This window comes from Parasteatoda tepidariorum, chromosome 10 (assembly GCF_043381705.1).
Source record: "Parasteatoda tepidariorum isolate YZ-2023 chromosome 10, CAS_Ptep_4.0, whole genome shotgun sequence".
In the NCBI taxonomy this organism is placed as follows: Eukaryota; Metazoa; Arthropoda; class Arachnida; order Araneae; family Theridiidae; genus Parasteatoda; species Parasteatoda tepidariorum.
Window position 1 is genome coordinate 24,684,503 of NC_092213.1, and position 13,898 is coordinate 24,698,400.

A 13,898-nucleotide genomic window follows, 5' to 3' on the forward strand; every position below is an offset into this window, starting at 1 on the left:
ACTTCCGCTGCACATTTCAAAAGATGCATCATGTTAAAATTAACTTTTCAATTTTACTCGATTTACAAACTTCGGGGATCATACCATAAATAGGATTTTTAGTCATTTAATATTTGATAAAAATAAAGACACTAGCATATGATATTTAAATTGCGAAATTCTTTCAGCATACTAATTTATTCTATTTAAGTAAAAACTGTACCTTTCAATTTAACGTGAAAAATCTGTATATGATAATTAACGAAATACTAACGACAAAAATAATGAATTACTAAATAAAAATAGTAATCGGTCGTGTCGAATCACTATTTAATATGTTCTTTTACATTTATATTAATAATTTAAATCAGATATAACTGTTATAGTTTAAATAAAAAACAAAAAAATAAAGTTTCGAAATTGTATTTTTTCAAAATCTTTGTGATTTTAGTTATTAATAAGGCTAGGATATAGATGAAATTTGAAATTTTTTGCATTTTTGAAATTTTCTGAAGCTTTATAGGGGCTTTGTTAGAAATTTTGTTATATCTTCTTTCTTTTAGGAATTTTTTTTCTCACATTTTTGAGTAATTTCTTCATTTCACGGCATTTTTTAAAATTTATAAGACACTTGTAGAATTGAGAAATATGTAAACAATTGAGAAAACAAATTAAAACAATAAAGAATTGAGAAATCTATTAAACACTGTTAGAATTTTTATTGAAAACAATAAACAATTGAGAAAACAATTGAGAAATCTATAAAACACTGTTAGAATTTTCATTCTAAAATTACGGCCAAACTAACCTGCGACAGTCAGTCTGTCCATCTGATTTACCGCAAAGTTTATGATTAAGATGATTAAGGTTAAGCTTCCATCAATACGTGAATGAGAGTTTCATATTCCAATAGCCCAGGGTGTACCAACGGAAGAGTTCAGGACCCTGAAAACATTTCATACGCTGAAAGAATGGAAGATACATATTGTGGTGTAGACGCTAGGAATCAAACTCGTATCCTTTTCTTGGCTACAGTATATATCCTGAGGCAAGGAACGACATGGCTTCATGAGACTGGCGTAGATAAAATTTTGGTTATTTAACCATCTTAAGTGAAAACAGTCATTAAACGAATATTCTCAGATTTAACGGTTTGAATACCATTTCTTTTACGGTTATTTGACTGCTGTAGGTGAACATGGTAAAATAGCAATTAAATAAATTCCAATTTAACTATTTTTTTTCAAGAAATATTTAACTGTAAAGTAATTGCTCATTCATACAACTTTCACCCATTTTTGCAGAGTAATATAATTTATTGTATCACGGCTTACAAATATTTCTCCAGAAAAACTTCAAAATTGTGTCCTTTGCTTGCTTGAAGGTTAAATTGTTTGCCTTATGAAACTGTTATGCAAGCATGCATTCAGTAATAAGCTTTTCTTCGGAGCACAGTTTAATTAACAAAAATTTTCTCGGGAAGTTAAATATTAAAAATTTTTTTTTACATTTTTGGGGTTGCTATATCTAAAATGCAAAACATCTCAATCAAGAATTTAAAAACTTATTCTTACTTAAAAATATCAACTTTTGGCTTACATTTTCTGTCATTTTTTTAAAAAAAAAGTGTATTCTTCTTAATTTTTAAATTTAACAATTCAACTTTTAAAATAAATTTGGCTTTAGTTGACTGTCACTGACAAATGTATCTCACAAAACTCAAATGTTGGAGGGTTATGTAATAAGTATCAAATATACTAATATATGTATAAAATATTATATTGATTTATTTAATGATTATTGAAACAGCACCAATAATAAGCAGTTTCACTTTGGATATAAGTGTTTTACGACCCCTAGAAAGTACCGGATACCTAGATATGTACCGGAGGAAAGTACTTGATAGTAGTAAATTTTGACTATTATGAGTTGGCCGATAATAGCAATGAGCAATAGTATCATGGCAAAGTGATGCTAAATGCATTTTATCTTTATTCTAATGGAATGCACTGAAAAAAAACGATGTTTGCTTACTTCAATAGCGTAAAGTCACCGAAAAGGGCAACGAGTAATATCAAATAAAATTTATATTATTTTAGCTATATTACTTGAAAAACTCAGTGGAAGGACCCGGTAAATGACATTTTCAGAACGAAGAAAAAGTTTCATTTGAAATATTTTATTACCAATTTCTTAAAAGACCGTACTAATAATACTTTGCTTTATTTTATTTACCATTGCCCAATTTTAAATTAAAATCATGCAAGTACATTAAAAACTGATGTGTATTTAGTTATGTTAAGATTAAAGTGACCGCAAAAACAGTTCTGTTACATTAACATATTGATGCAACCACTTTTTGTCATTTTTTTTTTATTCATTAATTCCCCTAAAAATTTCACTTACCTGGATTTTCCATCTGGCTCTTTATTTGCGTCCGTATATGCTTTGCAGCCTCAGCTTCTGAACGTGATTTCGGAATCTTTCTCAGTACTGATTCTTCACTTATTTTTTATTCACCCCGTGCGAAGAACGGGTATTCAGTTAGTTTAATATACATTCCACTTTTTTGCTCAATCTTCTTAGAAATTAAAATAACGGATTACAAATTATACATCCATCAGATTTTTTAAAAAAAACTTGTTATAAGGAAATGATTTTTTTTTCTCTAAGCACGTTCTGAAATTAAAATGTAAAGAATTTTACTCATTAAAAATGAGTTTATATTCGTTTAGTAGATTTATTCATTCAGTTTTAGGAAAAAAATACTCTAAAAAAATATTCTTATTTTCACTAGTTTTTTATTAAATTAAAGAGAGCAATTAATAATTAGAGTTGGTGCACTGAGCAAGAACTAGGGTCAAAACTACCAGAATACGCTAAAATTTACCGTATTTTTGGCTCTGTGGGAACACCGAAAAGCTAGTTAATTTTTATCCTACCTCTTTGGTAATGAGCTTGGTAAAAATTATCAATTAAATATGGTTTCATAATGTGAGATAAAATTCAGTAATTTTATCGTGATACTCTCGAGAGAAGAATAAAAATTATTGAATCGCATAAATTAATCAGTTAAGTATTATTTACCAAATATGTGGAAATAAGAATTATAATTTTGAAAATCTAAATTCACGGTAAACGGTTACCATATGAACGGAAAAATTACCAAATGAATGGTTTAAATGCTGTATAGTTTGGTTTTGTTAACCAGAATTATGTTGCTTTTTTTAATCAAAAATGTTAATACCGTATAGTGCGGTAATTTCACAATTTTTTTCCGTATGTTCAAATGAAGGGAATTAATGATTGAACCAAATGTGGTTTCATTGATTCACTACATGTTCAAATTTTCCTCAAAATCTGTTCCAAATTGAACTTCAAAAATAAATCTACAAAATATATAATTATATTTGTAAATTAGCTCCGAAAATTATTTATGCTTTGAAAAATATGCATTATTTGAGAAATGTAATTCTTTTTATTAAATTTGTTCTGAAATTATAATTTCAATTGAAATTATAAATAATATATATTATAATTATATTAAAAATAATTCTGAATTATATGAAATTGTAAATTACAAATAAATTTACATTTATTCAATCTATTTAAAAAATAAGATGATTAAAAATAAAATATTTTTATTTTCTTTTTCTAAATTAAATACAATAGTTCCTAAATATTACTGTTCCGACATAATAAAATAGTATTTCCTATTTTCTTTTTGGCAACCATATCAAGATTCTATCGTTACATTATAAATGTAATAGCCTAGATAAAAATACCGCAAACAAGCATATCTATAACTTACGACGTTTATCGTAAGTACTATAGCATACGTATTCGATATTACTTTAAAAATAATGATACCTTAAAAGTTACATACTAGTACTTGGCCTAAACAAAAATTTCTTCTTCAGCTTGAGAAGATAAGAATATCGATTTTTACATAATCGATTTTTGCAGACCTAAAACTCCATAAATACGATGTGATTTTTGTCTTTACGAGGCACTTCAAACTGATGGGGCATGGGATAATGGGGCATAATCATCTGTTGAGAGGGTCATTTTACAAAATCTTGATGTATCATTATGTTTTAAATGTCTGTTTCATTCTTCTTTGGCGTCTTTTGCTAATATTTTATCACGTACATGCATAATTTCGACCTCTTTCATTAGAAAAGATGGCATCAGTAAAAGTGAGTTTAATCAGAAATTAACTGTTTTAATAAAATATTAAGGGTGTTTCACTTTTAATGTTAAAAGTGTACTATATTAACATTTTTTGCAAAAATAAAATGTGCTTAAAAGTATACTGTAAAAAATTCCAGATCAAATTACAGTAAAGAGTACCGGCAGGGTGGATGCAGCATCTGTAAAATCCATTTTACCGTAAAATTTATATCGTAATTTTTACAGTAAATATTATCGTAATTTTTACAGAAATTACGGTTTATGAATTTTTTTCTTCCGTAAGTTTTTACAGAAGGAAAGAATTAAGAATTTTACCGAAATATATTTTCCATATGCTGACCTTAGATCGAGAAAAAAATATTTTACTTCGCATCCATACTAATAGTATTTTTTTCTTCTTCAAAATTTCAAGTTTCAAAATATCTTTTAAAAACGATAAAAGCAATTTTTCAGGCTGTGCCGTTTTTTATATACCATATTTTTTTTATATCTCTTTACAGGATTTTATTTAGCTACACCACTTTCACGTGACATTATTCCTCCAATAAGCGTGTAGATCAAATCCTCTCTGGATATGATAGAACAGAATGGGTGGAAGTAAGGATCAGAAGAAAGTGGATCTTTAAGGCAATGATAAGCTCTCTCTCTAGGGATAAGTTGTCTCGATTCCATCAGGATAAGTAGGGTCTTAGAACGTTTCAGTTAAGGCTGAAAGTAAAAGCCGATCCTAACAACGTGGATGAAACTTTGATAAAGTCGAGAAAATAAAAAAAGGAGTCATTCTGTTTCTTGAAGTCAGGAGAAAGACGGGACTGATTGGGGATTCTTTATTGGATTAGGGATACATTTTTGATCAATTTCTTTCGGCATTTTAAGAACTGAACTTAATTAGTTAAAAAGAAGTTTGCCTTAGGCTTTAGTTGATGTTTAGAGTGTTTTCTATTTCATTTTGTAAGATTTTTCATGAAAATGAAAATTATTTCTAATGGATACTTTATATTGCCTTTTGGGCTTTCAAGCCTGTTATGTTATTATAATTTAAAGGTTCTATTTTGTTATTTGATATCAGAAAAATGATAGGGCTGATTGGAGATCCTTTAATGGAAAATGGATACAATGGTGCCTATTGAGTTCTCAAATCTGTTATTTTATTCTATTAAGAAGGCTGTATTTTGTTATTTTATATCAGAGAAATGACAGATTGCAGTTAATTTTAATGCTTTTTTGATCAATTTCTTTCAGAATCTTAAGTGCCTTTTGAGGTCGCAAGTCTGTTATTTCATTCTATTAAGAAGACTATATTTTATTATTTTATGTCAGAAGAACGACAGAACTGACTGCAGATTATTTTGAAACATTTGCAGATTAATTGATTTTTCAGCATTTTAAATGCTTTTTGAGTTCTCAAGTTCGTTATTTCATTCATTCTATTGAAAAGGCTATATTTTGTTATTTTATGTCAGAGGAACAACAGAACTGATTGCAGATTATTTTGAAACATTTGCAGATTAATTGATTTTTCAGCATTTTAAGTGCTTTTTGAGTCCTCAAGTTCGCTATTTCATTCATTCTATTGAAAAGGCTATATTTTGTTATTTTATGTCAGAGGAACGACAGAACTGATTGCAGATATCATTAATGCATTTTTTTCTCAATGTTTTTCAGAATTTTAAGTGCTTTTTAGGATCGCAAGCTTTTTATTTCATACTATTATAATGGATATATTTTGTTATTTTATGACAGAAAAACTACAGAACTGATTGTAGATTATGATTATATTGAAACATTTTTTTATCAGTTTTTCAGAATTTTAAGCATCTTTTGAGTTTCCATGTCTGTTATTTTATTCTATTATGAAGGATCTAATTTGTTATTTTATGTCAAAAATGACAGGACTGATTGCAGATCATATTGATAAATTTCTTCAGCATTTTATTTGCTTTTTGAGTTATGAAGTCCTTTATTTAATTTTATTATAAATAGTCTAATTTTTTATTTGATGTCAGAAAAACGACAGGATTGACTACAGTTTATATTTTTAAAAAATCTATTGGCATATAAAAAACTCAGCTTGATTAGTTAAAAAATCTTAGTTTAGTTTTAGAGTTTTAAAGATATTAAGATTTTTTTGCTTAATTTTGAAAACAATAAGCTATTTAAATAATTTCCAAAGGGAAAATATTTTATGTTGTTTTTAATAAAATCGAATAAAGGGATAATAATTTAAAAATTCAATTACCCTTTCCAATTTCACTTATAATAAACCACAAACTCAGGTAAAAATCAGTTATCCACGCTTTTAATAATTTTAAAAGTCAATTACTCTTGTTAGTTTCACTTATAATAAACCCAAAAGTCAGTTATCCACACTTATAATAATTTAAAAGTCAATTACTTGTTCTAATTTTGTTTATAATAAACCGAAAAGTAATATTTAAGTCAGTTATCTTAGTTTGCAATAATTTGAAATTTCAATTAACCGTGATAATTTCCTTTATAATAAACCGATTAGTCAAGTTCAAGTTAGTTATCTATTCTGATTTCACTTAGAATAAACCAAAACATCAAGATTACGTCAATAATCTATGCTAATTTCCTTTATAATTACTTGGAAATTCAAGTTTAAGTCAGTTATGAATGTCAATTTGACTTATAATGACCAGAAAAGTCAAGTTTAAATCAGTCATCCATCAATAAAAAGCAATGTAAAGGCATAAATGTTAAATAAATTAATTATGTACTTTATTGCATCATAAAAGAGCGGGATATAAATAAATGATACATTCCTTTATTTATCATTTTCCGAAAATAAAAACACCAAAGCTCGCAATCCATTAACAATGTCATTAATTATTTTAAATATGCGCCAAACAGAATAAGCTTCAATGTATGAATGGATTTTAGAATGACAAATTAAAGATGCTGGTCTTTTCAAAAGGAATAATAAAAAGTCATTAATTATCTCAAAGTATCAATTTGAAAAGTTTTCTTGTCATGCTTCGTTAAATATACTGAAAGAAGGAAAATATTTTCATCTATCTCTCAAAAATGTGGTTTGAACTGAACTTTATTAATTGTCAAAAGTATGAAATGTATTCAAGAATGTTTCCAGGAAATAATGAATATCTAAGACAGTAAGAGGAAATAAATGCACGTTTTCTCTTTTCTTATTTTTGAGTAAAATTAATTTTCTTGGAAAACGGGCGTTTGTCAGTCCAAACAAGCTTTTGAATTGCAAAATTGATCAAAAACTTTTATAATAACGAAATACTTGCTTAATAACTTTTTAAAGCTATGTGGAAAAGAATTTATGCGTAAATTAAAGTTTTATGTGTAAATTAAAGTTATATGTAAAAATTGAAGTTATGTCATAAATAACTCTGGGGAACAAATTTTTGTTACGTTTATACAAATACTTGATCTTTCCTGATTTGGGTGTGGGGATTTAAAATTTTAAATTAGTTCTGCTCCTTAAACTATAGAGTTTTTTTAAATAACATTTTTAGTCTATTTCCTGTCGAAATGTACAAGTTTAAAAACGTTATATATAGCAGGTATTTTTTGTTACTTTTAGACAAATACTTGATCTTGCCAGATTTGGGTGTGGGGATTTTAAATATAAATTTAGTTCTTCACCTTAAACTTCAGAATTTTTAAATAAAATTTTTAATCTATTTCTCGTTGAAATGTACCTGATTAAAAATGTTATATATAACAGGAGGTAGCATAAATATTGCTACAAACTTTTAGGGGAGTTCGGGAGCTTCATGTAGTTGCATAGGAATTCATGCCCGGAAATGTCATCGTATGCAACCTGTACCTGCTCAGAAGCACTCAAAGAAGCAGTTCACAATGAGAAGTGCCCCTAGCGGTGTATGACGGCATATCCGGGCAAGGGTTCTTCTGCAGTTTTGATCTTGATGATGTCTCATAACTCCCCGAGAAGTTTGTTGCAACATTTATGCCTCCCTCTATTATATATAACGTCTTTAAACCTGCACATTTCAACAAAAAATGGACTAAAAATGTAATTTTAATTAAAAAGGGGAAAAACTGCAGCTTTCAGAGAAAAAAAAACACTGCAGGTTTAAAATCAGTGATCAGGATTTTGACCCATCTATCTGATACCATCACGAAATGATGATTAATAAAGCCACCCGTTAGGTAGTACCATGAGACACTGCAAGTGCCAAATGACAGTTTTTTTTTCAAAGATAAAATAGAATGATGAAAGATTTCTTCACTTTTGACGAAATCCATTTCTTCGAAGAAGTGGTGGGAGTTATTTCGTTACTTTGACAAACTGTACCCTTACAGCAAATCCAGAAATGGTTTTTGTCAAAAACGAAGAAAGTTTCGTGCGATTTTTCGTCATTTTTAACAGTGAACAAAAAAGGGAAACGAAGCATAAGCTTTTGAAGGTTGAATTTTAACTGGTAAAGTCTTTTTCAAATTATATATCGGCAATTTTCTTAGATAACTGTGAAGGACCTTCTTTCGCCATTACGGTGTACATACAAAGAAAAAAAATCTGATAAAATTACCGTACTGTATCATAATGACTTTTCTCGTAAAAAAATCCTCTAAATATAGTTAATAGAACCAAAATATTTGGTATTTAAATAATTTATTTGGTACTTTTTTCCTCTCATATGATAACGATTTATCCAAAATTCTAGTTTTCAAAATTACAGCACATATGAAACTAAGGGAAAAATATAAAACTAAAAAGTATATTTAACCGAATAAATGGTTTTGAAGCCATGCTCTAATGTATAATGCTGAATAACGAAATCTTTACTCATTAACCAAATTTTATCATATATATAAAATCTATATTTTATTGTTAATTTTAGCAACTCTTTACAGAAGAGCTTCAGTAGAAGTTATTGAGATTTTTGGTGTTCCCATAAGGCCAGAAAGGCTGCAAATTTTTCCATATTCTGGTAGTTTTGACCTTACTTTTTTCCTCAGTATACTATTCTTCACTATCGAAATATTACTAAATGCTCATAATGACATGTAGTCTATTTAATTAAAAATTTAGAACTTACGTTTTACCATAAAAAAACAATTATTGGAGTAGTATAATTTAATTACTAAAAAAGTTTCAACCAGTTATTCTCATAAAAAAATAAACTAATCCCCTAAATATACGACTCTTACATGAAATTAGAAGAATGAGTCATGGTAGATCAGGGGATAGAACGTTCCCGTTCAATTAAGGTGAACCTGGTTTGAATCCTAGCGATGGCTGGTTGATACGAATTCTGCACCTGGTTCAAGCTGATCACAATGCTGATGTAAAATATCCTCAGTGGTAGAAGAATCATGGGCTTCGAGTCCCTTTGCAGTTAGATAAACCGTGGAAGGTTCTCGTGATTTTCCTTTCAATGTTTCTTCTCGAATTGCGGGTTAGTTCCAACAAAAAGTCCTCCACAAAGACAAACTCTCTCCCATTATTTGATCCTTGAGTTCCCTCGTCCTCTAGATTGGGTTCAAAATTACGAGACTAAGGAGTAGATCATTAGTAGTCGTAAACTCAAAATTATGTCGACTGTTCAATGAGGATAAAGGATGGATATTTCAAAAGAAAATAATCATAAACATAATTTTGATTTTATTCTTCTTAATTTAATTATTTACAATTTGATATCCAGGGGGAAATATCTAAGACACACAAAAACATTTTATATTCCATTAAATGTCTTAATGTCTTGCTTATAGCCGATATATTTATAATTAATTTGTTTAGAGACCACATTGAAATTTCAAGAATTAAGTAATTCTTTTAAATTATTGAATTAAATTTTTTTTGTCATTTCAACAAGATATTTAGCAGGTCTATAATGTTTTAAACTATACCGTTTTGAAACTTTGAGCAACGAAGTAGAACTTTTTCAGTTTTCTTATTACAATAAATGATTAATGACTTAACGTAAATATAACCTGATTTTGATTTCTTTGTTCTTAAAGTATTGTCATAACGAGATAAAATTTGATTAATGGTTTTATATTTAACCAAAAATGTAAGAATAATATTTTTTTTTAGAATTTATTTTTTAATAAAGGTGAAATATAAAGTCAGTACAGGACAATTTATTTTTTAAAATAATAAAAAAAAACGTTATAGATTAAATTTACTGTACTATTATCTTAACATTTAGTCACAAAGAAATATTAATTTTTATAAAAATTTCTTTTTATGAGTGAACATTTAGTTGAGGTTCAGAATTATTCATGTTTTATAAAAATAAGAATAAACTATGAAACTACCTAAAAAGTAAACATATTTATAGACATGCATTTGATTGGAAAACATATAATATACATTACATATCATTAAAATAACTCTTTGAAAAAAGCAGTTTAAGTTTCACCCGCAAATCAAGCCTATGCTTTAATAATTATTTATTGAAAAAAAAAATTTAATAATATTTCTTATTCCTTTGATAAACAGGATTATCACAAATATTGAACAAACATTTATATTTTAAAAACTGTAACAGTTGAGAAAACTGAGAAAAAAAGTATAGTCGATCTACTAGAATATTATAACATTTACTGTGTTTTTAGATCGAAAGGAATACCAAAAAGCTCAATTATTTTTACTGAAGCACTTTGGTGAGGATTTTGGCAGAATTAACAATAAAATTTGTTTCAACGATATGTGATAAAATTTGTTAATTATATCATGATACCGTTGAGCATGCCAAAAAAATCTTTTATTCGGTTAAATTTACTTTTCAGTTTTACATTTTTTACTACGTATGCTGTAATAAAAACTATAGTTTTGAAAGTAAGAAGTTTCCTTATACTGTTACCAAATGAAAAAAAAAATATTAAATGAATGCTTTAAATATCGTATATTTTTGTTTTATTAACCAGAATCATTGCTCTTTATTACCAGAAACGTCATTACCTCAAAGTACGGTATTTTTAACAGAATTTTTTTCTCCGTGTACAAAAGAAGATATACGAAATTAAAGAAAAAATATTCCAAGGTTTTATTTTCGGTTGCAAATGTACGATGCGTAACTCATTTGCAGCATGAAAAGCATCTAACCAATAATCGAATTCGTTAAACACATTCCTCTGTCAATGGTCTAAGTGCTGGGTGCTCCGGTGACGCAGTCAGTTAAGGTGTTGCTCATACCGCTAGGTAGTGAGTTACAGGCAGTGAGTTCGATCCTGGCAGCAGTCAAAACCACTGGCTTGTATATGCAGCAATGTGCATGTTAAATCTGTCGTGGCTGAAAATTCTGTCATTAGTTGTGGTGTGGAAGTTTGGAAAGAGGAGTACCAGCCAGGCGTCAAAATTATGCGGCTTTCTACCATAGCCGTTGAAAGATAGAGCCTTAAAAATGATAATAAGGGCTTGGCAATGATTACGTGATGATGATCCAAGTGCTGCCCAAATGCATTTGGTTCTTACAGTGTCTTCGGCAACATAATCACATGATGCCTTTAACGTTACCCAAAAAAAGAAATTACACGGCGTAAGGTTGAGTTCTGAGTGGTAGTGACATCAAAGATAATTCCTGGTCACCCTCCCGCCTAAGACAGTACTAATGAACCACAGATGACAAAAATACTGCAAGAATTTAAATCATTATAGCGCCATTTTTTAATAATGTTGTGTTAAAATATTTTTAGAATTGAGCTTGATTTAAAAAAATACAAATTCATATTTAGCTAACTACCTAAGACTGGTTTGATTTTTAAGATAATTTTTTTTGTGGGATGGTGGTTGGGATTTTTACAATTTTATCTACTCTAAAGGTTTGGCTATAAACTTGAACTTCTGTATTTATAAATAATCAAATTTATATATTCTTGTATTCATAACTACAAATGATTCGATCAGAAATATTGCACGAGAGTAAGCTCCGCAGTTTTGGTCTTGCTTTTTAACCCTACATTAGCCATTACTGTTATCCAAATTTATGTACAGTCAACCCTCCTATAACGCGGTACTCTCAGAACGCGGTTTCCATATAACGCGGAGCTGAAAATGCGACAGCCCTCCTATAACGCGGTACTCTCAGAACGCGGTTTCCGTCAACAGCATACCATAAGTTCCTTCCGCGTAGCCTAAGAATGTTTAGCCTAAGCTGTTTAGTTCGTTAGGGCCTATTTGAATTATAAGGCAACAGATGGCGCCAGTTTCATGTAGGTCCAGGCAGTGGGATCGCGACATAGTAACTAGATATACGTTTTTACATAAAGATTATCTCCGGCTTATCTCATAGCGACATCGGTTTTAGTCTTTTCAGAGCTCTTTCACAGTGCACACGTTTTGTTGGTGACCAAGTCTTTCTAAAAAAATTTCTGCACCGTCCGTTCGTTCAGCTTTTTGCTGTTTAATTTGTGGTTTATAATTGGACAACATTACACAATACTGTAAGTAATATTCTTCATTTGTTCTGATATAATAAAAATAAAGTAATTATTAACCCTAGATTTGCATTATGTCAAACACGAAAGAAACAAGGAAAGGGTTAAAAAGAAAGTTTATATCTCTTGAAGATAAAATCGAAATTCTAAATCGTTTAGAAGGCGGAGAAAAACTATCGTCGGTTGCAAAATCAAACAAGTTGAATGAATCTACAATTCGAACCGTAAAGAAAAATGCAGACAATATAAGGAAAACTGTGGCAGATGGCTGTCCGTTAGGTGCGAAACGTGTTACTCGCACACGAAATTCTAATCTGGTTAAAATGGAACGGGCGCTAATGATCTGGTTGGAAGACTGTATAGCCAAAAAGATTCCTATCAGTGGAAATCTTATCAAGCAGAAAGCACTTAAAATCTATGAACATTTAAGGAATATTGGGCATTCTTCTGCAGAGCTAGAAAATCATTCGTTTGTTGCGAGTAAAGGGTGGTTTGAAAAACTAAAAAAAAGGTACTCATTACACAATATTAAATTTCAAGGAGAACAGGCCTCAGCAGATGCTGAGGCTGCCGAGAATTATAAGCTGGAATTAGCTAGAATTATCAATGAAGGAGGCTATTCACCTCATCAGATTTTTAACGCCGATGAGACGGCATTATATTGGAAAAAACTACCATCNTCAAAACCACTGGCTTGTATATGCAGCAATGTGCATGTTAAATCTGTCGTGGCTGAAAATCCTGTCATGAGTTGTGGTGTGGAAGTTTGGAGAGAGGAGTACCAGCCAGGCGTTGTTCACATCATCTGATTAGGTTCAAAATTATGCGCCTTTCTACCATAACCGTTGAAAGATAGAGCCTTAAAAATAATACTAAGGGCTTGGCAGTGATGAAGTGATGATGATCCAAGTGCTGCCCAAATGCATTTGGTTCTTACAGTGTCTTCGGCAACATAATCACATGATGCCTTTAACGTTACCCAAAAAAAGAAATTACACGGCGTAAGGTTGAGTTCTGAGTGGTAGTGACATCAAAGATAATTCCTGGTCACCCTCCCGCCTAAGACAGTACTAATGAACCACAGATGACAAAAATACTGCAAGAATTTAAATCATTATAGCGCCATTTTTTAATAATGTTGTGTTAAAATATTTTTAGAATTGAGCTTGATTTACAAGAATACAAATTCATATTTAGCTAACTACCTAAGACTGGTTTGATTTTTAAGACCATTTTTTTGTGGGAAGGTGGTTGGGATTTTTACAATTTTATCTACTCTAAAGATTTGGCTATAAACTTGAACTTCTGTATTTATAAATAATCAAATT

At 29.5% G+C, this 13,898-nt stretch overlaps 1 protein-coding gene across 1 annotated transcript; it reads left to right on the forward strand.

Annotated features, from left to right (window-relative positions):
• The first annotated feature begins 12,644 nt into the window (after positions 1 to 12,644).
• LOC139426822 (tigger transposable element-derived protein 1-like) lies at positions 12,645 to 13,379 on the forward strand. Its single transcript, XM_071186914.1, has one exon. It carries the CDS (start codon positions 12,645 to 12,647, stop codon positions 13,377 to 13,379), a length of 735 nt encoding a protein of 244 aa, XP_071043015.1.
• Positions 13,380 to 13,898: the final 519 nt, after the last annotated feature.